The sequence below is a fragment of the Pristiophorus japonicus genome, chromosome 9 (assembly GCF_044704955.1).
Source record: "Pristiophorus japonicus isolate sPriJap1 chromosome 9, sPriJap1.hap1, whole genome shotgun sequence".
Classification (NCBI taxonomy): domain Eukaryota; kingdom Metazoa; phylum Chordata; class Chondrichthyes; family Pristiophoridae; genus Pristiophorus; species Pristiophorus japonicus.
This window is the reverse complement of record NC_091985.1, coordinates 104,986,275-105,011,280: the sequence shown is the minus strand read 5'-3', so window position 1 is coordinate 105,011,280 and position 25,006 is coordinate 104,986,275. Positions and strand designations below refer to the sequence as shown.

General features: G+C 46.2%; 1 protein-coding gene across 3 annotated transcripts in view; it reads left to right on the top strand.

Annotated features, from left to right (window-relative positions):
• rps6ka2 (ribosomal protein S6 kinase, polypeptide 2) overlaps positions 1-25,006 on the top strand; it is a 654,298-nt gene that overhangs the window by 567,659 nt on the left and 61,633 nt on the right. For 2 of the 3 annotated variants that reach the window (XM_070889669.1, XM_070889666.1), the window contains exon 14: positions 5,580-5,705. In XM_070889669.1, the coding sequence (XP_070745770.1) occupies positions 5,580-5,705 (126 nt within the window). The remainder of the gene's footprint in view (positions 1-5,579; positions 5,706-25,006) is intronic. The other variant, XM_070889667.1, reaches the window with a different exon arrangement.

Genomic DNA, 25,006 nt, shown 5'->3' with positions numbered 1-25,006 from the left:
ATGAGGGGTGATCTTATAGAAACATTTAAAATAATGAAAGGGATAGACAAGATAGAGGCAGAGAGGTTGTTTCGGGGAGACTAGAACTAGGGAGCACAGCCTCAAAACACGGGGGAGCCAATTTAAAACCGAGTTGAGAAGGAATTTCTTCTCCCAGAGGGTTGTGAATCTGTGGAATTCTCTGCCCAAGGAAGCAGTTGAGGCTAGCTCATTGAATGTATTCAAATCACAGATAGATAGATTTTTAACCAATAAGGGAATTAAGGATTACGGGGAGCGGGCGGGTAAGAGAAGCTGAATCCACGGCCAGATCAGCCATGATCTTGTTGAATGGCGGAGCAGGCTTGAGGGGCTAGATGGCCTACTCCTGTTCCTAATTCTTATGTTCTTATGACATGTCAGGTTGCAAATACATCTGCGAATAAGGCTATAGATAGAAAGGTCAGAGAAAAAGTGAAAAGTAAAATAAAAGGGGCAAAGAGAAGGTATGAGAATAGAATGGCATCCAACATAAAAGGTAATCCAAAAGTCTTCGATAAGCATCTAAATAGTAAAAGGGTAGTAAATGGAAGGGTGGAGCCCAATAGAAGCCAAAAAGGAGAGTTATGCATGGAGGTGGAGGGTATGGCTGAAGTACTAAATGAGTACTTTGCATCTGTCTTCACCAAGGAAGAGGACACTCCCAAACACATAGTGAAGGAGGAGTAGTGGTGACAGTTGAGAGGATAAAAATTGATAAAGAAGATATATTAGAAAGGCAGGCTGGCTATACTTAAGGTAGATGAATTACCAGGAGCGGATGGGATGGATCCTAGATGCTGAGGAAATTAAGGTCGGAAATTGGGGAGGTACTGGCCATAATATTCCAATCCTCCTTGGATACGGGGGTGGTGCCAGAGTACTGGAGAATTGCAAATATTACACCATTGTTGAAAGAAGGATGTAAAGATAAACCCAGCAACTACAGGCCAGTCATTTTAATCCCGGTAGTGGGGAAGCTTTTAGAAACAGTAATCAGGGACAAAATTAACAGTCACTTGGATAGGGGTGGATTAGTTAAGAAAAGCCAGCATGGATTTTTAAAAGCAAATTGTGTTTAACCAACTTGATCAAGTTTTTTGATGAGGTAACAGAGAGGATTGATGAGGGTAATGTGGTTGACGTCGTGTACATGGATTTCCAAAAGGACTTCGACATAGTGCCACATAATAGGCTTGGCAGCAAAGTTGAAGCCCCTGGAATAAAAGGGACAGTGGTAGCATTGATATGAAATTGGCTAAGTGACAGGAAACAGAGAGCAGTGGTGAACGGTTGTTTTTCGGACAGGAGGAAGGTCTACAGTGATGTTCCCCAGGGGTTGGTACTAGGACCACTGCTTTTCTTGATATATATTAATGCCTTGGACATGGATGTACAGGGCACAATTTCAAAATTTGCAGATGATACAAAACTTGGAAGTATAGTGAACAGTGAGGAGGATAGTGATAGACTTCAGGAAGACATAGACAGGCTGGTGAAATGGGCAGACACGTGGCAGCTGAAATTTAATGCAAAAAAGTGATACATTTTGGTCGAAAGAATGAGGAGAGGACTTATAAACTAAAATGGTATAATCCTAAAGGGGGTGCATGGCAGAGAGACCTGGGGGTATGTGTGCATAAATCATTGAAGAAGGCAGGGTAGGTTGAGAAAGCAGTGAAAAAGGCTTACGGGATCCTGGGCTTCATAAATAGAGGTATAGAGGCCGAAATTGCCCCTTTATTAAAGGCCCATTAAGAGGCAGTAATGGGTCGGTGAGACTTTTCCGCCCGGGGGCAGGTGGTGCGTCCGACCTGTCCACAATTACCCCTGAGCCAGGGGCAGCGGATACGGGTTTCCCACCCCGCCCGGCGCACTGACCTCTTACCGACAGACGCCGAACCCTTTTGTGCCCCGCAAGGGGAATTGCCCAGAGGGAGCGCGGTCGGTGTCAGGCTTCGTGGGGTGCTGCTGGTGGCTAGGCACTGCGGCCACCATTAAAAAGGAGGGCATACGGACGCGGCCACCAGCTTGTTTTAATTGTCCAACTCCTGAGTTGGCCCGACAATGGTGGTCGCTGGTTCGGCCGGGTCACCAACCGGCAACCCCCTCTTGGGTGCCAGGCCGCTGTCCCGGCCGAACCTCTCCCTGGTGGCTCAGTGGGGGCCACGGAGATCTCACTCTTGCAGCATCCCTCTCCGTTAAGTGAAGGGGAGGGACATCGCGCTGATGGACACCACCCCGCTCCCATCTCGATCCCGCCCCGCTACCACCTCCAACAGTGCTCGAAAGCGCTGAGAGAGGCATTTTTGATTTAAAGAGCCCAATTTCCCAACTCTTCTCGTCCCCTCCCCCTGCCTCCCGCCTAGCAGTAATGATTCAAATAATTCAAATTATCGGCCCAAAACAGGTCGGAGGGCAATTTACCTTCATCGAGTACAAAAGAGTGGAAATTATGATGAACCTGTATAAAACACTGGTTCGTCCCTAACTGGAGTATTGTGTCCAATTCTGGGCACCATACTTTAGGAAGGTCTTAGAGAAGGTGCAGAAAAGTTTTCCAAAATAATTCCAGGAATGAGGACCTTCAGTTATGTTGATAGACTGGAGAAGCTGGGTTGTTCTCCTTAGACCAAGGAAGTTTGAGAGGAGATTTGATAGAGGTGTTCAAAATCATGAGGGGTCTGGACAGAGTAGATAGAGAGAAACTGTTCCCATTGGCAGAAGGGTTGAAAACCAGAGGATACAGATGTAAGGCGATTGGCAAAAGTACCAAAGGCGATGTAAGAAAAAACTTTTTTACGTAGTGAGTGGTTGTGTTCTGGACTGTACTGCCTGAAAGGGTGGCGGAGGCAGACTCAATCTTATCTTTCAAAGGGGAGTTGGATAAGTATCTGAAGGAAAAAAAATTGCAGGGCTATGGGGATTAGCTGGGAGTCGGCACGGGCTCGATGGGCCGAATGGCTTTCTGCCTTGCTGTAACCATCCCATGATTCTCAGTATTCAGATCTTTACTGTAATTGCACAATAGGTCTACTAGAGGGTTGAAGTGGGAATTCACCTTTTCACAATAGCCAATGTTTACCATATCCAAGTTCACTCTGCGTCTTAGTCATCAGAATACACTTCATTGGTATTTTGTTTCCTTTTTGATTAAAGGAGGATGAAAGTCTAAGGAGCATATCTGTACCATAAATCGCTCCCCATTCAGTTCTGTTTAATGAATATAGTTACAGCAATATCTGTTATTATAGCAATATGTGGTATCTCATACAAATGTGTTGTGTAACAGAGCACTGCCATTAGGCATCCCCTTTCCTTTTCAGGCACACTGTGACATAAAAGCAAAATACTGCGGATGCTGGAAATCTGAAATTAAAACAGAAAATACTGGAAATTCTCAGCAGGTCAGGCAGCATCTGATGTTAGGTCATCGGCCTGAAACATTAACTCTGTTTCTCTCGCCACAGATGCTGCCTGACCTGCTGAGCATTTTCAGCATTTTCTGTTTATTACAACAACAACAACTTTTATTTGTATAGCACCTTTAATGTAGTAAAACTTCCCAAGATGCTTTGCAGCAGTGTTACAGGACAAATCAGATAAATTTGACACCGAGCCACAGAAGAAATTAAGGCAGATGACCAAAAGCTTGGTTAAAGAGGTAGGTTTTAAGGAGCATCAGTTTTAAGGAGCGTCTTAAAAGAGGAAAGAGAGGTAGAGAGGCGGAGAGATTTAGGGAGGGAGTTCCAAACCTTAGGGCCCAAATAGCTGAAGTCATGGCCACCGATAGTTGAGCAGTTATAATGAGGGATGTTCAAGAGGGCAGAATTTGAGGAGCGCAGACATCTTGTGGGGTTGTGAGGCTGAAAAAGATTAGAGATAGGGAGAGGCAAGGCCATGGAGTGATTTGTATACAAGGATGAGAATTTTGAAATCGAGGATTGTAACTTATTACACCGTAACATAAGTTGTGAGGAAAGACTGTATATGCTCCTGAATGGCTTCAGTCACTTTTATTTACTTATAAGTTTCATTTAAACAGCATTGAATATACTTAGAACTTAATTGTGCCAATAATTATTCTATTTTTTTCAACTTTAACTCTTTCAATCCAACATGGGACTCCTAGGTTCTAACTCCTAGATCTAACTCTATGAGTCTTTCAATAAAATAAGAACTGCCATTGTAACATCTAATAAATTAACAAGTAAATGAAATGCCCATGTCCTGTGTCAGGTGGTTCTCTTTTCAGTCTTGTCCCTCTCTTGGGGTGAAAATGCCTGGGGTCACAGTTTCAGAGTAAAAAGCACATTTTGGCCTGATATCAGTATGTTCTTCTCAATAATGTAATCAATACATGGAATGGACTTCCAGATAGATACTGGATGTGAAAACTAGGGTCATTTAACAATTGGACGTTACATTATAGGGATTTTAGGGTCTTTCTGGATGGATAATTTAAGATAGGCTAAATGATCTTGTGATCTTGTGACTCTCCCTAGTATTTCTCCCTGAAGACCTTTAAAAAATTCACTCTTTGGGAAGTTACAGATGTGTGCCTGTAACCTAGGTCCTGATATTCATTAGGATTCTCGCAACCCTGCTCTATTACTTTGGTGGGAGATAAGCAGAACCTGCAGAGAAACAGCATCGAGGGCCACCTTCAGCCTTTGTTTTAATGGCCTATTGGAGCTCTGGAGCTGCAGTCATCAGCAGGTTTTAAAGGACAGTTTCACCATACAACATAAGAACATAAGAAATAGGAGCAGGAGTAGACCATATGGCCCCTTGAGCCTGCTCCGCCATTTAATACGATCGTGGCTGATCCGATCATGGACTCAGGTCCATTTCCCTGCCTGCTCTCCATAACCCCTTATCCCCTTATCGGTTAAGAAACTGTCTATTTCTGTCTTAAATTTATTCAATGCCCCAGCTTCCACAGATCCACAACCCTCTGAGAGAAGAAATTTCTCCTCATCTCAGTTTTAAACGGGCGAGAAGGAAACCCCAAAGTAAATGTTAACTTTCAGAAAAAGAAACAACCTTATTGCGATTGTCCTTTACTGCTTTACTTTTTTTAAATTAAAGTGCGATTCCTTAGAATGAAGTTGTTCTGAATATTGGCCCCTTACTCTAAGATCATGCCCTCTAGTTCTAGTCTCCTCTATCAGTGGAAACATCCTCTCTGCATCCACCTTGTCAAGCTCCCTCATAATCTTACACGTTTCGATAAGATCACCTCACATTCTTCTGAATTCCAGTGAGTAGAGGCCCAACCTACTCAACCTTTCCTCATAAGTCAACCCCCTCATCCCCGGAATTAACCTAGTGAACATTCTCTGAACTGCCTCCAAAGCAAATATATCCTTACCACATTTGTACAAGGATAAGGACACAATGGCAAGTCACTGTGGGGATAATAATATTGTATCTGCTACTACAGATGTATTAATTTAAATTTTAAACTAAAATAAAATATAATTTTTTTCTTACATACCATTCTGGTTACTGTCAATCCTCTGATTATTTTCCTCTTTTCACTCACAATTCTGTTCCAGCAGTTACACGGAAACAGTATTCATTTCACAGACGGCTATGAGTTGAAAGAGGACGTTGGTGTTGGGTCGTACTCAGTATGCAAGCGATGTGTTCACAAAGCCACGTCCGTGGAGTATGCTGTAAAGGTAAGCATTCACCTGTTGGTGCAGGAATGTATTCATTCAAAGCACCCTGGAAGGGTCCACGCACCAGGTTCTCTATCACAGTAACAGGTGTTTTCCACATAATAACAGGTTGCTATTGAAGGATACACTTCATTCTAAGTCCCCATCTCTCCACCACTCCACTTCCCCCCCATCTCCCCAGTTTTTCCCCCATCTCTCCTGAAGATGCTGACATTTACTCGGATATGGTTGCGTGGCACTAGCTGCTCATAGATACCATGCAAAGCTCCCATTTGTGTATAAGCCTAGACAGTGAATGTTGCCTGACGATTTCAGCACTCAGTCTGATCCTGTCTTTACCCAAGGACATCTCCCAACATTCGCACAGACGTATTTTTCAACAGGAGTCACTGAAAAGCAGTCAGGAGTGGACACCTTGGCTGATCTTTTCCTTACCTAATCTAGGGATGTAATTGTAGCTCCTGACACTACCCTGGCTGAGATCAACTAATGCAGCACAGGCCACTCATCAAACCTGTGATTTTGCTGGGTTGTACGGTGCAGTTCCACACAGTTTTAGTTATTTCGAATGAGTATAATATGCCCACATCACACTTAAGGGCGATTTTAAGGAGTTGGCATGCTGGTCATTTGTGGAGTATCAGACACAGTATCTGGTGCAGCATGTTTGAGATGTGCCTTTCACAGGGCCATGCTCATTTTTGGACACATTTTAGGAAATCTACTCATTGACAAGAACATCATCATCTTGGTGCAGATGGTGCTATTTGTAGCTAGTTAATGCAAATGCATTGGAAGAAGAAAATGGTTTGGATATAATTACAGCCAAACCTCTTGTAGTGGGCACGTTTGTGCGAATGCAATTTGCCTGCTATATGCAATGGGCGATATAATGTGGTACAGTATGAGATTAGAAGAGCAGGACCGTCATTGTAAGGATTCTCTAAAGCTGGATCCTCCCAAAGAAATTGGTGAGATATGGAGCAGAGCTGGGACACAATACCATTAATAAGGTGTGAATGGGCTTGTAATAAATACTTAGGGCTGGAAATTCGGTTGTGTAGCACCTCTGTTAGTGCCCTGGAGGGGCGGTAATGCGCCTGGAATTGTTTACCGCCCAGCCGTGCAGCTTGCAGCGCCCCGCCGGGAAATTTGGTGCTGGTTTTGTGGCGGCGCAAAACGCTACTGCCTCGCTCTGTACTTTCAGTCAGATCATGACGTGCAACGACCCGCGAGCGCCCCACTCGCAAAATTAGGTGTGGCTGCCTCATTTAGCGTCTGTCCCTAATCACGCCCGAGAAACCAGGCAGTCCCACCTTCTGTTAGCACTATCTGCAGCCCTATTTAAAGGGAGGGAGGAGGAGCATAAATCGAAGGTCACATTGAGCGCAACGTTTGCGCACAGCACGCTGCGTTAACCTCTGACTTTAAATCGGAAGATTGATCTGTCATTACAGAGCCCTTACAACTTGAGTGAAATAGTTTAATGGGCGCATTACTAGTTTGCCAGCGTCGCCTACTCTATGCTCTGATTAGGCGACATGAAGATAGAAGGGTGTTTGCCATGTAGGGCATTGAATAAGGAGAGACCGCAGACACCTGGACAAGAGGCCTTACCTCCCATGAGTTTACAGGCAGCAACACTCATACCTCCACCTCTCTGAGGAGCAGTGTGTGAGAAGGCTGCGCTTCCGAAAGGAAGTGCTGAGAGAGATATGCCATCTCCTACAGGCAGACCTGTAGCCTCACACCAGCACTAGGACTGCGCTGCCCGTCGCAGTGAAGGTCACTGAGGCACTCACCTTCTATGCTTCCAGCTCCTTATAATCTGCATCAGGAGATATATGCAGGGTCTCGCAATACGCTGCACATTGCTGCATTCGCCATGTCACAAAAGTACTCTACGCCCACAGAATGAACCTCATAACGTTCCCAATGAGCAGGGAGAGCCAGAATGAGCAAGCGTGTGGGCTTGGCAGGATTGCGGGCTTCCCGAGGGTTCAAGGAGCCATTGAATGCACACACATTCGACAATGCAGAGGTATTCATTAACCTAAAGGGATACCATTCCCTAAACGTGTAGCTGATGTGCGACCACACGCAGTGTATCTTCGCAGTGAATGCCCGCTATCCAGGGAGCGCACATGATGCTTTCATCCTGCGTGAGAGCACTGTGTCACAATTGTTTTGGCCACCACGGGAAGGGCAGAGCTGGCTGCTCAGGGACAAAGCATATGACCTAGCCATCTCACTAATGAACCCACTCCGCAACCCCACTACACAAGCAGAACATCGCTACAATGACAGCCATGCAGCCATCCGCTACATCATTGAGCAGACAATAGGGGTGTTCAAGCAGCATTTCCGATGCCTGGACCACTCTGGAGGCAACCTTCAATACTCCCCTCAACAGGTGTCACTATTCATTGTGGTGTGCTTATTGCTACGCAACTTGGCCATCATGAGGGGCCGGGGATCGCAGTCCCACCTCAGGATGAGGAGGACGAGCCTGGCCAGGCTCCGAATGGTCAGCCACACCAGGAGGAGCACCATCCACGGTGCACGCAGCATGGCAATGCTGCAGGTGCAAGAGCCACATATCAGCAGCTTATAATGCATCGATTCTCTTGAATGGAGGAAGTTGAGAGATGTAGCAAATACTGACCGCGCTATGTGCCATGATAACGGCCCATCTCTGTTAAAGTCCACAATCATACACAAGACACCAATGCAAAACAGTCAAAGTAAAATGTTATTGATGCCACCAACGTAGTCGCCTCAAACTCCACAACCAAACCCCCCCTCCCCAGCAAGTAACAAAACAAAACACAATGTCCCATTGAAAGACCATCAAACACAATGAACTTAAACAATGTATGGACAAAGGCCTCTTCCTTCGTCATCCCACAGCAGCATCCATGTGGCATATCAGGCACACACACTCACAATAGGTTGCGTCAAACAATATAATGACATATTGAGAGCCATTATTTACACGATGATGACATCTGTCCATGGTGGGCAAAGACTTCACTCAGACTTCCTCTGACATTTACCACCCCTTACCTTTACCCCCCTCCCACACCTAGTGCTCCTCAATGTGGCCTCAGTGCCTACAGCAAAGCTGCTTGAGGGCTGCTGTGTGTGTGGGGCATACAGTGCAGAAAACATAGCAGGATGCTGTGGACCAGCTCTGGGCCTGGAAGGCCCGTCTGCAGCCTCAGCATCGGCGGCAGCGGTCTCGGATAGCTCGAGTGTAGATGCGAGGGCGCAATGGCAGCGGTGGGAGCCGGAATGCTGTCATCTTGAGGAAGAACACCACCGCCACTCACGTGGGCCGGAGCCTCAGCATGTGGAGCACGATGTGTGAGCACACATTGCTTGCCTGCTTCGGCATCATCACTTCCCCATTAGACTGTGGGGAACACCGAGAGGATGGCAGCAGCCAGTGATTGCATGGCATAACACTGAGACTGACTCAGAGTACATTGAGCCTGAAAAGCAGCAGTCTGCGAGTTCATGCCAGCAATCACTGACAGCATCACATCACAAAGCCCTTGGGCCTGTGATGTGATTGCTGTTGCCACGTCACCACGGCACACGCCATCCCCCCTGGGACTCCACTGTGACTCATTGAGTCCATCCCCCTCTGTAAGCAGGCAAGGATGGGCTCGATGGATGCCTAAGAGGCACAGGCAATGCTTGCAGTGGCCTCCCTCAACCTCAGAGCAAGTGCATCCATGAGCTTGCGATTCATTTGCATGGACTCCCTGTACATAGCCTCCAAGTCCAGGTCCATCTCTACCTGTCTCTCAGCGGGACTCCTGGGCCGACTCAACCTCCAGGAAGCTGGCCTCTGAGCTTCCACTTGTGCTGTGCGTTGCTGTAGGCCACTGGGCCAGGAGCCTCAGACTCTTCACAGAAACATAGAAACATAGAAATTAGGTGCAGGAGCAGGCCATTCGACCCTTCGAGCCTGCACCACCATTTAATAAGATCATGGCTGATCATTCAACCTCAGTATCCCTTTCCTGCTTTCTCTCCATACCCCTTGATCTCTTTGGCCGTAAGGGCCATATCGAACTCCCTTTTGAATATATCTAACGAACTGGCCTCAACAACTTTCTACGGTAGAGAATTCCACAGGTTAATCACTCTCTGAGTGAAGAAGTTTCTCCTCATCTCGGTCCTAAATGGCTGACCCCTTATTCTTCGACTGTGACCCCTAATTATGGAACTCCCCAGCAATGGGAACATTCTTCCTGCCTCTAACCTGTCCAATCCTGTCAGAATTTTATGTTTCTATGAGATCCCCTCTCATTCTTCTAAACTCCAGTGGATACAAGCCCAGTTGATCCAGTCTCTTCTCATATGTCAATCCTGCCATCCCGGGAATCAGTCTGGTGAACCTTCGATGTACTCCCTCAATAGCAAGGACGTCCTTCCTCAGATTAGGAGATCAAAACTGAACACAATATTCCAGGTGTGGCCTCAGCAAGGCCCTGTACAACTGCAGTAAGACCTCCCTGCTCCTATACTCAAATCCCCTAGCTATGAAGCCCAACATGCCATTTGCCTTCTTCACCGCCTGCTGTACTTGCATGCCAAACTTCAATGACTGATGTACCATGACACCCAGGTTTCGTTGCACCTCCCCTTTTCCTAATCTGTCACCATTGAGATAATATTCTGTCTTCCTGTTTTTGCCACCAAAGTAGATAACCTCACATTTATCCACATTATACTGCATATACCATGCACTTGCCCACTCACCTAACCTGTCCAAGTCACCCTGCAGCCTCTTAGCATCCTCCTCACAGCTCACACTGCCACCCAGCTTAGCGTCATCTGAAAACTTGGAGATATTACATTCAATTCCTTCATCTAAATCATTGATGTATATTGTAAATAGCTGGGGTCCCAGCACTGAACCCTGCGGCACCCCACTGGTCACTGCCTGCCATTCTGAAAAGGACCTGTTTATTCTGACTCTCTGCTTCCTGTCTGCCAACCAGTTCTCTATCCACGTCAATACATTACCCCCAATACCATGTGCTTTAATTTTGCACACTAATCTCTTGTGTGGGACCTTGTCAAAAGCCTTTTGAATGTCCAACTACACCACATCCACTTCACTAGTTACATCCTCAAAAAATTCTAGAAGATTTGTCAAGCATGATTTCCCCTTCATAAATCCATGCTGACTTGGACCGATCCTGTCACTGCTTTCCAAATGCGCTGCTATTTCATCTTTAATAATTGTTCCAACATTTTCCCAACTACCAATGTCAGGCTAATCGGTCTACAATTCCCTGCTTTCTCTCTCTCTCTCTTTTTAAAAAGTGGGGTTACATTAGCTACCCTCCAGTCCATAGGAACTGATCTAGAGTCAATAGAATGTTGGAAAATGATCACCAATGCATCCACTATCATAGAAACATAGAAACATAGAAAATAGGTGCAGGAGTAGGCCATTCAGCCCTTCAAGCCTGCACCACCATTCAATGAGTTCATGGCTGAACATGCAACTTCAATACCCCATTCCTGCTTTCTCGCCATACCCCTTGATCTCCCTAGTAGTAAGGACTACATCTAACTCCTTTGTGAATATATTTAGTGAATTGGCCTCAACAACTTTCTGTGGTAGAGAATTCCACAGGTTCACACTCTCTGGGTGAAGAAATTCCTCCTCATCTCGGTCCTAAATGGCTTACCCCTTATCCTTAGACTATGACCCCTGGTTCTGGACTTCCCCAACATTGGGAACATTCTTCCTGCATCTAACCTGTCTAAACCCGTCAGAATTTTAAACGTTTCTATGAGATCCCCTCTCATTCTTCTGAACTCCAGTGAATACAAGCCCAGTTGATCCAGTCTTTCTTGATAGGTCAGTCCCGCCATCCCGGGAATCAGTCTGGTGAACCTTCGCTGCACTCCCTCAATAGCAAGAATGTCCTTCCTCAGGTTAGGAGACCAAAACTGTACACAATACTCCAGGTGTGGCCTCACCAAGGCCCTGTACAATTGTAGCAACACCTCCCTGCCCCTGTACTCAAATCCCCTCGCTATGAAGGCCAACATGCCATTTGCTTTCTTAACCGCCTGCTATACCTGCATGCCAACCTTCAATGACTGATGTACCATGACACCCAGGTCTCTTTGCACCTCCCCTTTTCCTAATCTGTCACCATTCAGATAATAGTCTGTCTCTCTGCTTTTACCACCAAAGTGGATAACCTCACATTTATCCACATTATACTTCATCTGCCATGCATTTGCCCACTCACCTAACCTATCCAAGTCGCTCTGCAGCCTCATAGCATCCTCCTCGCAGCTCACACTGCCACCCAACTTAATGTCATCCGCAAATTTGGAGATACTACATTTAATCACCTCGTCTAAATCATTAATGTACAGTGTAAACAGCTGGGGACCCAGCACAGAACCTTGCGGTACCTCACTAGTCACTGCCTGCCATTCTGATAAGTACCCATTTGCTCCTACTCTTTGCTTCCTGTCTGCCAACCAGTTCTCAATCCATGTCAGCACACTACACCCAATCCCATGTGCTTTAAATTTGCACATTAATCTCTTGTGTGGGACCTTGTCGAAAGCCTTCTGAAAGTTCAAATATACCACATCAACTGGTTCTCCCCTGTCCACTCTACTGGAAACATCCTCAAAAAATTCCAGAAGATTTGTCAAGCATGATTTCCCTTTCACAAATCCATGCTGACTTGGACCTATCATGTCACCATTTTCCAAATGCACTGCTATGACATCCTTAATAATTGATTCCATCATTTTACCCACGACTGAGGTCAGGCTGACAGGTCTATAATTCCCTGTTTTCTCTCTCCCTCCTTTTTTAAAAAGTGGGGTTACATTGGCTACCCTCCACTCGATAGGAACTGATTCAGAGTCAATGGAATGTTGGAAAATGACTGTCAATGCATCCGCTATTTCCAAGGCCACCTCCTTAAGTACTCTGGGATGCAGTCCATCAGGCCCTGGGGATATATCAGCCTTCAATCCCATCAATTTCCCCCAACACAATTTCCCGACTAATAAGGATTTCCCTCAGTTCCTCCTTCACACTAGACCCTCTGACCCGTTCTATATCCGGAAGGTTGTTTGTGTCTTCCTTAGTGAATACCGAACCAAAGTACTTGTTCAATTGGTCAGCTATTTCTTTGTTCCCCGTTATGACTTCCCCTGATTCTGACTGCAGGGGACCTACGTTTGTCTTTACTAACCTTTTTTTTTTTACATATCTATAGAAACTTTTGCAATCCGTCTTAATGTTCCCTGCAAGCTTCTTCTCGTACTCCATTTTCCCTGCCCTAATCAAACCCTTTGTCTTCCTCTTCTGAGTTCTAAATTTCTCCCAGTCCCCGGGTTCGCTGCTATTTCTGGCCAATTTGTATGCCACTTCCTTGGCTTTAATACTATCCCTGATTTCCCTTGATAGCCACGGTTGAGCCACTTTCCCTTTTTTATTTTTACGCCAGACAGGAATGTACAATTGTTGTAGTTCATCCATGCGGTCTCTAAATGTCTGCCATTGCCCATCCACTGTCAACCCCTTAAGTATCATTCGCCAATCTATCCTAGCCAATTCACGCCTCATACCTTCAAAGTTACCCTTCTTTAAGTTCTGGACCATGGTCTCTGAATTGTCTGTTTCATTCTCCATCCTAATGTAGAATTCCACCATATTATGGTCACTCTTCCCCAAGGGGCCTCGCACAATGAGATTGCTAATTAATCCTCTCTCATTACACAACACCCAGTCTAAGATGGCCTCCCCCCCTAGTTGTTTCCTCGACATATTGGTCTAGAAAACCATCCCTTATGCACTCCAAGAAATCCTCCTCCACCGTATTGCTTCCAGTTTGGTTAGCCCAATCTATATGCATATTAAAGTCACCCAAGATAACTGCTGCACCTTTATTCCATGCGCCCCTAATTTCCTGTTTGATGCCCTCCCCAACATCACTACTACTATTTGGAGGTCTGTACACAACTTCCACTAATGTTTTTTGCCCTTTGCTGTTCTGCAGCTCTACCCATATAGATTCCACTTCATCCAAGCTAATGTCCTTCCTAACTATTGCATTAATCTCCTCTTTAACCAGCAATGCTACCCCACCTCCTTTTCCTTTTATTCTATCCTTCCTGAATGTTGAATACACTTGGATGTTGAAACATAGAAATATAGAAACATAGAAAATAGGTGCAGGAGTAGGCCATTCGGCCCTTCTAGCCTGCACCGCCATTCAATGAGTTCATGGCTGAACATGCAACTTCAGTACCCCATTCCTGCTTTCTCACCATACCCCTTGATTCCCCGAGTAGTAAGGACTTCATCTAACTCCTTTTTGAATATATTTAGTGAATTGGCCTCAACAACTTTCTGTGGTAGAGAATTCCACAGGTTCACCACTCTCTGGGTGAAGAAATTCCTCCTCATCTCGGTCCTAAATGGCTTTCCCCTTATCCTTAGACTGTGTCCCCTGGTTCTGGACTTCCCCAACATTGGGAACATGCTTCCTGCATCTAACCTGTCTAACCCCGTCAGAATTTTAAACGTTTCTATGAGGTCCCCTCTCATTCTTCTGAACTCCAGTGAATACAAGCCCAGTTGATCCAGTCTTTCTTGATAGGTCAGTCCCGCCATCCCGGGAATCAGTCTGGTGAACCTTCGCTGCACTCCCTCAATAGCAAGAATGTCCTTCCTCAGGTTAGGAGACCAAAACTGTACACAATACTCCAGGTGTGGCCTCACCAAGGCCCTGTACAATTGTAGCAACACCTCCCTGCCCCTGTACTCAAATCCCCTCGCTATGAAGGCCAACATGCCATTTGCTTTCTTAACCGCCTGCTATACCTGCATGCCAACCTTCAATGACTGATGTACCATGACACCCAGGTCTCTTTGCACCTCCCCTTTTCCTAATCTGTCACCATTCAGATAATAGTCTGTCTCTCTGCTTTTACCACCAAAGTGGATAACCTCACATTTATCCACATTATACTTCATCTGCCATGCATTTTCCCACTCACCTAACCTATCCAAGTCGCTCTGCAGCCTCATAGCATCCTCCTCGCAGCTCACACTGCCACCCAACTTAATGTCATCCGCAAATTTAGAGATACTACATTTAATCACCTCGTCTAAATCATTAATGTACAGTGTAAACAGCTGGGGCCCCAGCACAGAACCTTGCGGTACCCCACTAGTCACTGCCTGCCATTCTGATAAGTACCCATTTGCTCCTACTCTTTGCTTCCTGTCTGCCAACCAGTTCTCAATCCATGTCAGCACACTACACCCAATCCCATGTGCTTTAAATTTGCACATTAATCTCTTGTGTGGGACCTTGTCGAAAGCCTTCTGAAAGTTCAAATATACCACATCAACTGGTTCTCCCTTGTCCACTCGACTGGAAACATCCTCAAAAAATTCCAGAAGATTTGTCAAGCATGATTTCCCTTTCACAAATCCATGCTGACTTGGACCTATCATGTCACCATTTTCCAAATGCACTGCTATGACATCCTTAATAATTGATTCCATCATTTTACCCACGACTGAGGTCAGGCTGACAGGTCTATAATTCCCTGTTTTCTCTCTCCCTCCTTTTTTAAAAAGTAGGGTTACATTGGCTACCCTCCACTCGATAGGAACTGATTCAGAGTCAATGGAATGTTGGAAAATGACTGTCAATGCATCCGCTATTTCCAAGGCCACCTCCTTAAGTACTCTGGGATGCAGTCCATCAGGCCCTGGGGATATATCAGCCTTCAATCCCATCAATTTCCCCCAACACAATTTCCCGACTAATAAGGATTTCCCTCAGTTCCTCCTTCACACTAGACCCTCTGATCCGTTTTATATCCGGAAGGTTGTTTGTGTCTTCCTTAGTGAATACCAAACCAAAGTACTTGTTCAATTGGTCAGCTATTTCTTTGTTCCCCGTTATGACTTCCCCTGATTCTGACTGCAGGGGACCTACGTTTGTCTTTACTAACCTTTTTTTCTTTACATAATCTATAGAAACTTTTGCAATCCGTCTTAATGTTCCCTGCAAGCTTCTTCTCGTACTCCATTTTCCCTGCCCTAATCAAACCCTTTGTCCTCCTCTGCTGAGTTCTAAATTTCTCCCAGTCCCCGGGTTCTCTGCTATTTCTGGCCAATTTGTATGCCACTTCCTTGGCTTTAATACTATCCCTGATTTCCCTTGATAGCCACGGTTGAGCCACTTTCCCTTTTTTATTTTTACGCCAGACAGGAATGTACAATTGTTGTAGTTCATCCATGTGGTCTCTAAATGTCTGCCATTGCCCATCCACTGTCAACCCCTTAAGTATCATTCGCCAATCTATCCTAGCCAATTCACGCCTCATACCTTCAAAGTTACCCTTCTTTAAGTTCTGGACCATGGTCTCTGAATTGTCTGTTTCATTCTCCATCCTAATGTAGAATTCCACCATATTATGGTCACTCTTCCCCAAGGGGCCTCGCACAACGAGATTGCTAATTAATCCTCTCTCATTACACAACACCCAGTCTAAGATGGCCTCCCCCCCTAGTTTTTTCCTCGACATATTGGTCTAGAAAACCATCCCTTATGCACTCCAAGAAATCCTCCTCCACCGTATTGCTTCCAGTTTGGTTAGCCCAATCTATATGCATATTAAAGTCACCCAAGATAACTGCTGCACCTTTATTCCATGCGCCCCTAATTTCCTGTTTGATGCCCTCCCCAACATCACTACTACTATTTGGAGGTCTGTACACAACTTCCACTAATGTTTTTTGCCCTTTGCTGTTCTGCAGCTCTACCCATATAGATTCCACTTCATCCAAGCTAATGTCCTTCCTAACTATTGCATTAATCTCCTCTTTAACCAGCAATGCTACCCCACCTCCTTTTCCTTTTATTCTATCCTTCCTGAATGTTGAATACCCTTGGATGTTGAAACATAGAAATATAGAAACATAGAAAATAGGTGCAGGAGTAGGCCATTCGTCCCTTCTAGCCTGCACCGCCATTCAATGAGTTCATGGCTGAACATGCAACTTCAGTACCCCATTCCTGCTTTCTCACCATACCCCTTGATTCCCCTAGTAGTAAGGACTTCATCTAACTCCTTTTTGAATATATTTAGTGAATTGGCCTCAACAACTTTCTGTGGTAGAGAATTCCACAGGTTCACCACTCTCTGGGTGAAAACATTCCTCCTCATCTCGGTCCTAAATGGCTTCCCCCTTATCCTTAGACTGTGTCCCCTGGTTCTGGACTTCCCCAACATTGGGAACATTCTTCCTGCATCTAACCTGTCTAACCCCGTCAGAATTTTAAACGTTTCTATGAGGTCGCCTCTCATTCTTCTGAACTCCAGTGAATACAAGCCCAGTTGATCCAGTCTTTCTTGATAGGTCAGTCCCGCCATCCCGGGAATCAGTCTGGTGAACCTTCGCTGCACTCCCTCAATAGCAAGAATGTCCTTCCTCCGGTTAGGAGACCAAAACTGTACACAATACTCCAGGTGTGGCCTCACCAAGGCCCTGTACAATTGTAGCAACACCTCCCTGCCCCTGTACTCAAATCCCCTCGCTATGAAGGCCAACATGCCATTTGCTTTCCTAACCGCCTGCTGTACCTGCATGCCAACCTTCAATGACTGATGTACCATGACACCCAGGTATCTTTGCACCTCCCCTTTTCCTAATCTGTCACCATTCAGATAATAGTCTGTCTCTCTGCTTTTACCACCAAAGTGGATAACCTCACATTTATCCACATTATACTTCATCTGCCATGCATTTGCCCACTCACCTAACCTATCCAAGTCACTCTGCAGCCTCATAGCATCCTCCTCGCAGCTCACACTGCCACCCAACTTAATGTCATCCGCAAATTTGGAGATACTACATTTATTCACCTCGTCTAAATCATTAATGTACAGTGTAAACAGCTGGGGCCCCAGCACAGAACCTTGCGGTACCGCACTAGTCACTGCCTGCCATTCTGAAAAGTCCCCATTTACTCCTGCTCTTTGCTTCCTGTCTGACAACCAGTTCTCAATCCATGTCAGCACACTACCCCCAATCCCATGTGCTTTAACTTTGCACATTAATCTCTTGTGTGGGACCTTGTCGAAAGCCTTCTGAAAGTCCAAATATACCACATCAACTGGTTCTCCCTTGTCCACTCTACTGGAAACATCCTCAAAAAATTCCAGAAGATTTGTCAAGCATGATTTCCCTTTCACAAATCCATGCTGACTTGGACCTGTCATATTACCTCTTTCCAAATGCACTGCTATGACATCCTTAATAATTGATTCCGTCATTTTACCTACTACCAATGTCAGGCTGACCGGTCTGTCATTCCCTGTTTTCTCTCTCCCTCCTTTTTTAAAAAGTGGGGTTACATTGGCTACCCTCCACTCCATAGGAACTGATCCAGAGTCAATGGAATGTTGGAAAATGACTGTCAATGCATCCACTATTTCCAAGGCCACCTCCTTAAGTACTCTGGGATGCAGTCCATCAGGCCCTGGGGATTTATCAGCCTTCAATCCCATCAATTTCCCCAACACAATTTCCCGACCAATAAAGATTTCCCTCAGTTCCTCCTTCTTACTAGACCCTCCGACCCGTTTTATATCCGGAAGGTTGTTTGTGTCCTCCTCAGTGAATACCGAACCAAAGTACTTGTTCAATTGGTCCGCCATTTCTTTGTTCCCCGTTATGACTTCCCCTGATTCTGACTGCAGGGGACCTACGTTTGTCTTTACTAACCTTTTTCTCGTTACATATCCATAGAAACTTTTGCAATCCGTCTTAATGTTCCCTGCAAGCTTCTTCTCATACTCCATTTTCCCTGCCCTAATCAAACCCTTTGTCTTCCTCTGCTGAGTTCTAAATTTCTCCCAGTCCCCGGGTTCGCTGCTATTTCTGGCCAATTTGTATGCCACTTCCTTGGCTTTAATGCTATCCCTGATTTCCCTTGATAGCCACGGTTGAGCCACCTTCCCTTTTTTATTTTTACGCCAGACAGGAATGCACAATTGTTGTAGTTCATCCATGCGGTCTCTAAATGTCTGCCATTGCCCATCCACAGTCAACCCCTTCAGTATCATTCGCCAATCTATCCTAGCCAATTAACGCCTCATACCTTCAAAGTTAGCCTTCTTTAAGTTCTGGACCATGGTCTCTGAATTAACTGTTTCATTCTCCATCCTCATGCAGAATTCCACCATATTATGGTCACTCTTCCCCAAGGGGCCTCGCACAACGAGATTGCTAATTAATCCTCTCTCATTACACAACACCCAGTCTAAGATGGCCTCCCCCCTAGTTGGTTCCTCGACATATTGGTCTAAAAAACCATCCCTTATGCACTCCAGGAAATCCTCCTCCACCGTATTGCTTCCAGTTTTGTTAACCCAATCTATATGCATATTAAAGTCACCCATTATAACTGCTGCACCTTTATTGCACGCAACCCTAATTTCCTGTTTGATGCCCTCCCCAACATCACTACTACTATTTGGAGGTCTGTACACAACTCCCACTAACATTTTTTGCCCTTTGGTATTCTGCCCTTTGGTATTCTGCAGCTCTACCCATATAGATTCCACATCATCCAAGCTAATGTCCTTCCGAACTATTGCCTTAATTTGCTCCTTAACCAGCAATGCTACCCCACCTCCTTTTCCTTTTATTCTATCTTTCCTGAATGTTGAATACCCCTGGATGTTGAGTTCCCAGCCCTGATCATACTGGAGCCACGTCTCCATAATCCCAATCATATCATATTTGTTAACATCTATTTGCACAGTTAATTCATCCACCTTATTGCGGATACTCCTTGCATTAAGACACAAAGCCTTCAGGCTTGTTTTTTTAACACCCTTTGTCCTTTTAGAATTTTGCTGTACAGTGGCCCTTTTTGTTCTTTGCCTTGGGTTTCTCTGCCCTCCACTTTTCCTCATCTCCTTTCTGTCTTTTGCTTTTGCCTCCTTTTTGTTTCCCTCTGTCTCCTTGCATTGGTTCCCATCCCCCTGCCATATTAGTTTAAATCCTCCCCAACAGCACTAGCAAACACTCCCCCTAGGACATTGGTTCCGGTCCTGCCCAGGTGCAGACCGTCCGGTCTGTACTGGTCCCACCTCCCCCAGAACCGGTTCCAATCCCCAGGAATTTGAATCCCTCCCTGCTGCACCACTGCTCAAGCCACGTATTCATCTGCGCTATCCTGCGATTTCTACTCTGACTATCACATGGCACTGGTAGCAATCCAGAGATTACTACTTTTGAGGTCCTACTTTTTAATTTTGCTCCTAGCTCCTTAAATTCGTTTCGTAGGACCTCATCCCTTTTTTTATCTATGTCGTTGGTACCAATGTGCACCACGACAACTGGCTGTTCTCCCTCCCTTTTAGAATGTCCTGCACCCGCTCCGAGACATCCTTGACCCTTGCACCAGGGAGGCAACATACCATCCTGGAGTCTCGGTTGCGGCCGCAGAAACGCCTATCTATTCCCCTCATCACTATTGCTCTCCCACTCTTTTTCCTGCCCTCCTGTGCAGCAGTGCCAGCCATGGTGCCATGAACTTGGCTGCTGCTGCCCTCCCCTGATGAGTCATCCCCCTCAACAGTACCCAAAGCAGTGTATCTGTTTTGCAGGGGGATGACCACATGGGACTCCTGCACTACCTTCTTGCACTACTCTTCCTGCTGGTCTTCCATTCCCTATCTGGCTGTGGACCCTTTCCCTGCGGTACGACCAACTCGCTACACGTGCTACTCACGTCATTCTCAGCATCGTGGATGCTTCAGAGTGAATCCACCCTCAGCTCCAACTCCGCAACGCGGACCGTCAGGAGCTTGAGGTGGATACACTTCCTGCAGATATAGTCGTCAGGGACACTGGTGTCGTCCCTGAGTTTCCACATGGTATAGGAGGAGCATAACACCCGACCGAGCTCACCTGCCATGACTTAACCCTTAGATACACTTAAATTGGCAACAACAATGTTAAAAGTTACTCACTGATATAGAAGAGAAAAAAGAAAAACTACTCACCAATCACCAGCCAATCACTTACCCTCTTGGCTGTGATGTCACCTTTTGATTTCTTTCTACTTCTTTTTTGCCTTCTCCCTGTAGCTGCACAAATACGCCTTTTATAGGCCTCTCCACGCACCTCCGACGCTGGGCCCCGGACTCCCTGCTGTGCCTTTTATAGGCCTCTCCACGCACCTCCTCGACGCTGCTCCCGACTGCCGCCAATGCTGGGCCCCGGACTCCCTGCTGTGCCTTTTATAGGCCTCTCCACGCACCTCCTCGACGCTGCTCCCAACTGCCGCCGGCGCTGGGCCCCTGACTCCCTGCCTTCCAGCCCTGATCATCCTGGAGCCACGTCTCTGTAATCCCAACCACATCATATCTGTTAACATCTATTTACACAGTTAATTCATCCAGCTTATTACAGATACACCTTGCATTAAGACAGAAAGCCTTCAGGCTTGTTTTTTTAACACCCTTTGTCCTTTTAGAATTATGATGTAGTGTGGCCCTTTTTGTTTCTTGCCTTTGTTTACTCGGCCTTCCACTATTGCTTTTTACCTTTCTGCCATCTGTTTCTGGCTCCATATTACTTTGCCCTGTCTCGCTGCATAGGTTCCCATCCCCCTGCCATGTTAGTTTAAACACTCCCGAACTGCATTAGCAAATGTTACTCCCAGGACATCAGTTCCAGTCCTGCCCAAGTGCAGACCGTCCCTTTTGTACAGGTCCCACTTCCCCCAGAACTGATTCCAATGTCCCAGGAATTTGAATCCCTCCCTCTTGCACCACTGCTCAAGCCACGTATTTATTCTAACTTCCTGCTCCCTCTACTCTGATTAGCACGTGGCACTGGTAGCAATCCAGAGATTACTACCTTTGAGGTCCTACTTTTCAATTTAACTCCTAGCTCCCTAAATTCAGCTTGTAGGACCTCTTCCCGCTTCTTACCTATATCGTTGGTACCTACATGTACCACGCCAACTGGCTGTTCACCCTCCCTCTCCAGAATGCTCTGCAGCCACTCCGAGACATCCTTGACCCTTGCATCAGGGACGCAACATACCATCCTGGAGTCTCGAAACTCCTATCTATTCCCCTTACAATAGAGTCCCCTATCACTATTGCTCTCCCATTCTTTTTCCTGCCCTTCTGTGCAGCAGAGCCACCCATGGTGCCATGAACTGGCTGCTGGTGCCTTCCCCTGCGAAGTCATCTCCCCCAACAGTGTCCAAAACAGTATATCTGTTTTGGAGGGAGATGACCGCAGGGGACGCCTGCACTACCTTCCTGCTCTTGCGTTGTCTCTTGGTCACCCATTCACTATCTGTCCTAACCTTTACCTGGGTGTGACCAACTCACTAAATGTGCTATCCACAACATTCTCAGCATTGCGCATGCTCCAGAGTGATATTTACTTTGTTGAAGCCATCTGCTCTCTACCTGTTCATGTAGATTAGAGTACTTAAGTACTTCCTTCAAACCCCTGGAATTCAAGGTCCTTAACCGATGTGGTGTCCCCACTCTGTGGGACTGATGAAGTGTCCCATTCAGTGACCATACTGTCGTCCCCTCCCTGGTCACCTCTCCTGTTATGTATGGAGAAAGAGTCAGACTGAACACCGTGAGCTCAAAGTAGAGTGTGACCGTAGTCTTTTATTACCGGTCTCTAGAGTGCCTCTCCAACCTGTGAGACCTCCTTAAATACCTGTGCTCCCAAAGGAGCTGTACAGAGTAAATACAAGTTTTTGTATATAACAACACTTCCCCGCGCCCCCCCCCCCTCGCCCCCACCGCCCCAAAGTCAATCGTGTAACTATTTACAATGTGAGTCGATCTGGGGCACCGCTTGCCCTGGTTGATCGTCTCGGTGTGAAGGCTGGTTTTGTTGAATCATTTGTTTGGCCCTCGCTGGGCTGCTGTGCAGCTGGCCTTGCTGGGATGCCTGGTGTGTTGGGTCCTGCTGGGCTGCTGTGGATGATGGGTTCTACTTCGTGGTCAACCATGGTGCCAGTGTTGGGGGATCAAAAAATGTAGGATCCAAGGTGGGTTGCTCAGGATAGTCCATGAATCTGAGTTTGATTTGGTCCAAGTGTTTCCAGTGAATGAGTCCATTTAAAAGTTTGACCCGAAACACCCTGCTCCCCTCTTTGGCCACGACAGTGCCGGGAAACCATCTGGAACCTTGTTCATAATTCAATACACATACAGGATCATTGATTTCAATCTCGCGTGACACATTTGCGCTATCATGGTATGCACTTTGTTGAAGCTGCCTGCTCTTTACCTGTTCATGTAGATCAGAGTGAACTAACGACAGCCTTGTCTTAAGTGCTCTTTTCATGAGCAGTTCAGCAGGTGAGTGAGTGGGGTCTCGTGTGGTAGCTAAGCAGGACTCGGGATAGGTGAGTCTGCAGTGAGCCTTCAGTTATCCTCTTCCAGCCTTGCTTGATGGTTTGCACTGCTCTCTCTGCCTGACCATTGGATGCTGGTTTAAATGGGGCAGATGTGACATGTTTGAACCCATTACGGGTCATGAATTCTTTGAACTCAGCACTGGTAAAACATGGCCCGTTGTCGCTCACCAGGATATTGGGTTGGCCGTGTGTGGCAAACATGGCCCGCAGGCTTTCAGTAGTGGCAGCAGGCATGCTAGCTGATATTATCTCACATTCAATCCACTTGGATTACGCATCTACAACCACAAGGAACATTTTACCCAAGAATGGGCCTGAATAGTTGACGTGTACCCTAGACCACGGTTTGGAGGACCAAGACCATAAACTTAGTGGCGCCTCCCTGGGTACATTGCTTAACTACATCTGTGAACGTAGGATTCTAAGTCTCTAAGTCCGCATCGATACCGGGCCACTATACGTGGGATCTGGCTATCGCTTTCATCATTACAATGCCTGGGTGGGTACTGTGGAGGTCATTGATGAAGGTGTCTCTATCCTTCTTGGGAACCACGACACGATTGCTCCACAGAAGGCAGTCTGCCTGTATAGACATTTCATCTTTGCGCCGCTGGAACGGCTTTATCTCTTCCTGCATTTCCACTGGGACACTGGACCAGCTCCCGTGAAGCACACAGCTTTTGACTAGAGATAATAAGGGGTCCTGGCTCATCCAGATTTTGATCTGCCGGGTAGTGACGGGTGATTGCTCACTCTCAAATGCTTCCATAACCATGGCTAAATCTGCGGGCTGTGCCATTGCCTGGCCTGTGGCGGATGGCGTAGTTGTATGCGGGCGGATGCGTTGGTATTCATCCCTTTACTCTCAGAAAACAGGGATATGAGTGGCTTATGGTCAGTTTCCAATTCGAATTTTAGCCCAAACAAGTATTGATGCATTTTCTTTACCCCATAGACACACGCTAACACTTCTTTCTCAATCATGCTGTTGGCTCTCTCAGCCTTAGACAGACTCCTGAATACATAAGCAACCGGTTGCAGTTTTCCGAAATCATTAACTTGTTGCAATACACACCTGACGCCATATGATAACGCATCACATGCTAGTACCAAACGCTTACATGGATCATACAACACAAGCAATTTGTTTGAGCATAACAATTTTCTTGCTTTTACAAAGGCATTTTCTTGGCTTTTGCCCAAATCCATTCATCCCTATTTTCGTAGTAAGACATGCAATGGTTCTAACAGTGTGCTGAGACCCGGTAAGAAGTTACCAAAGTAATTCAGGCATCCCAGGAACGACCGCAGCTCCGTCACGTTCTGTGGCCTTGGTGCGTTCTCGATTGCCTCCGTCTTCGCATTGGTGGGCCTGATGCCATCGACCGCAATCCTCCTTCCCAAGAACTCCACTTCAGGCACCAGGAAAGTGCACTTCGAGCATTTTAACCTGAGCCCCACACAGTTGATTCGACTAAGAACCTCCTCCAGGTTCTGCAGATGCTTGGCTGTGTTCCGACCTGTGACCATGATGTCGTCCTGGAAGACCACAGAGTGCGGGATTGACTTCAGTAAACTTTCCATGTTTCTCTGGAATATCGCCGCCGCTGAATGAATTCCAAACGGGCATCAGTTCTAAATAAAAAGACCTTTGTGCGTGTTGATGCAGTTGAGGCCCTTCAATGATTCCTCCAGTTCCTGCATCATGTAAGCTGAAGTCAGATCCAGCTTCGTGAATGCCTTTCCTCCCGTCAGTGTTGCAAAGAGGTTGTCGGCCTTTGGTAGTGGGTATTGGTC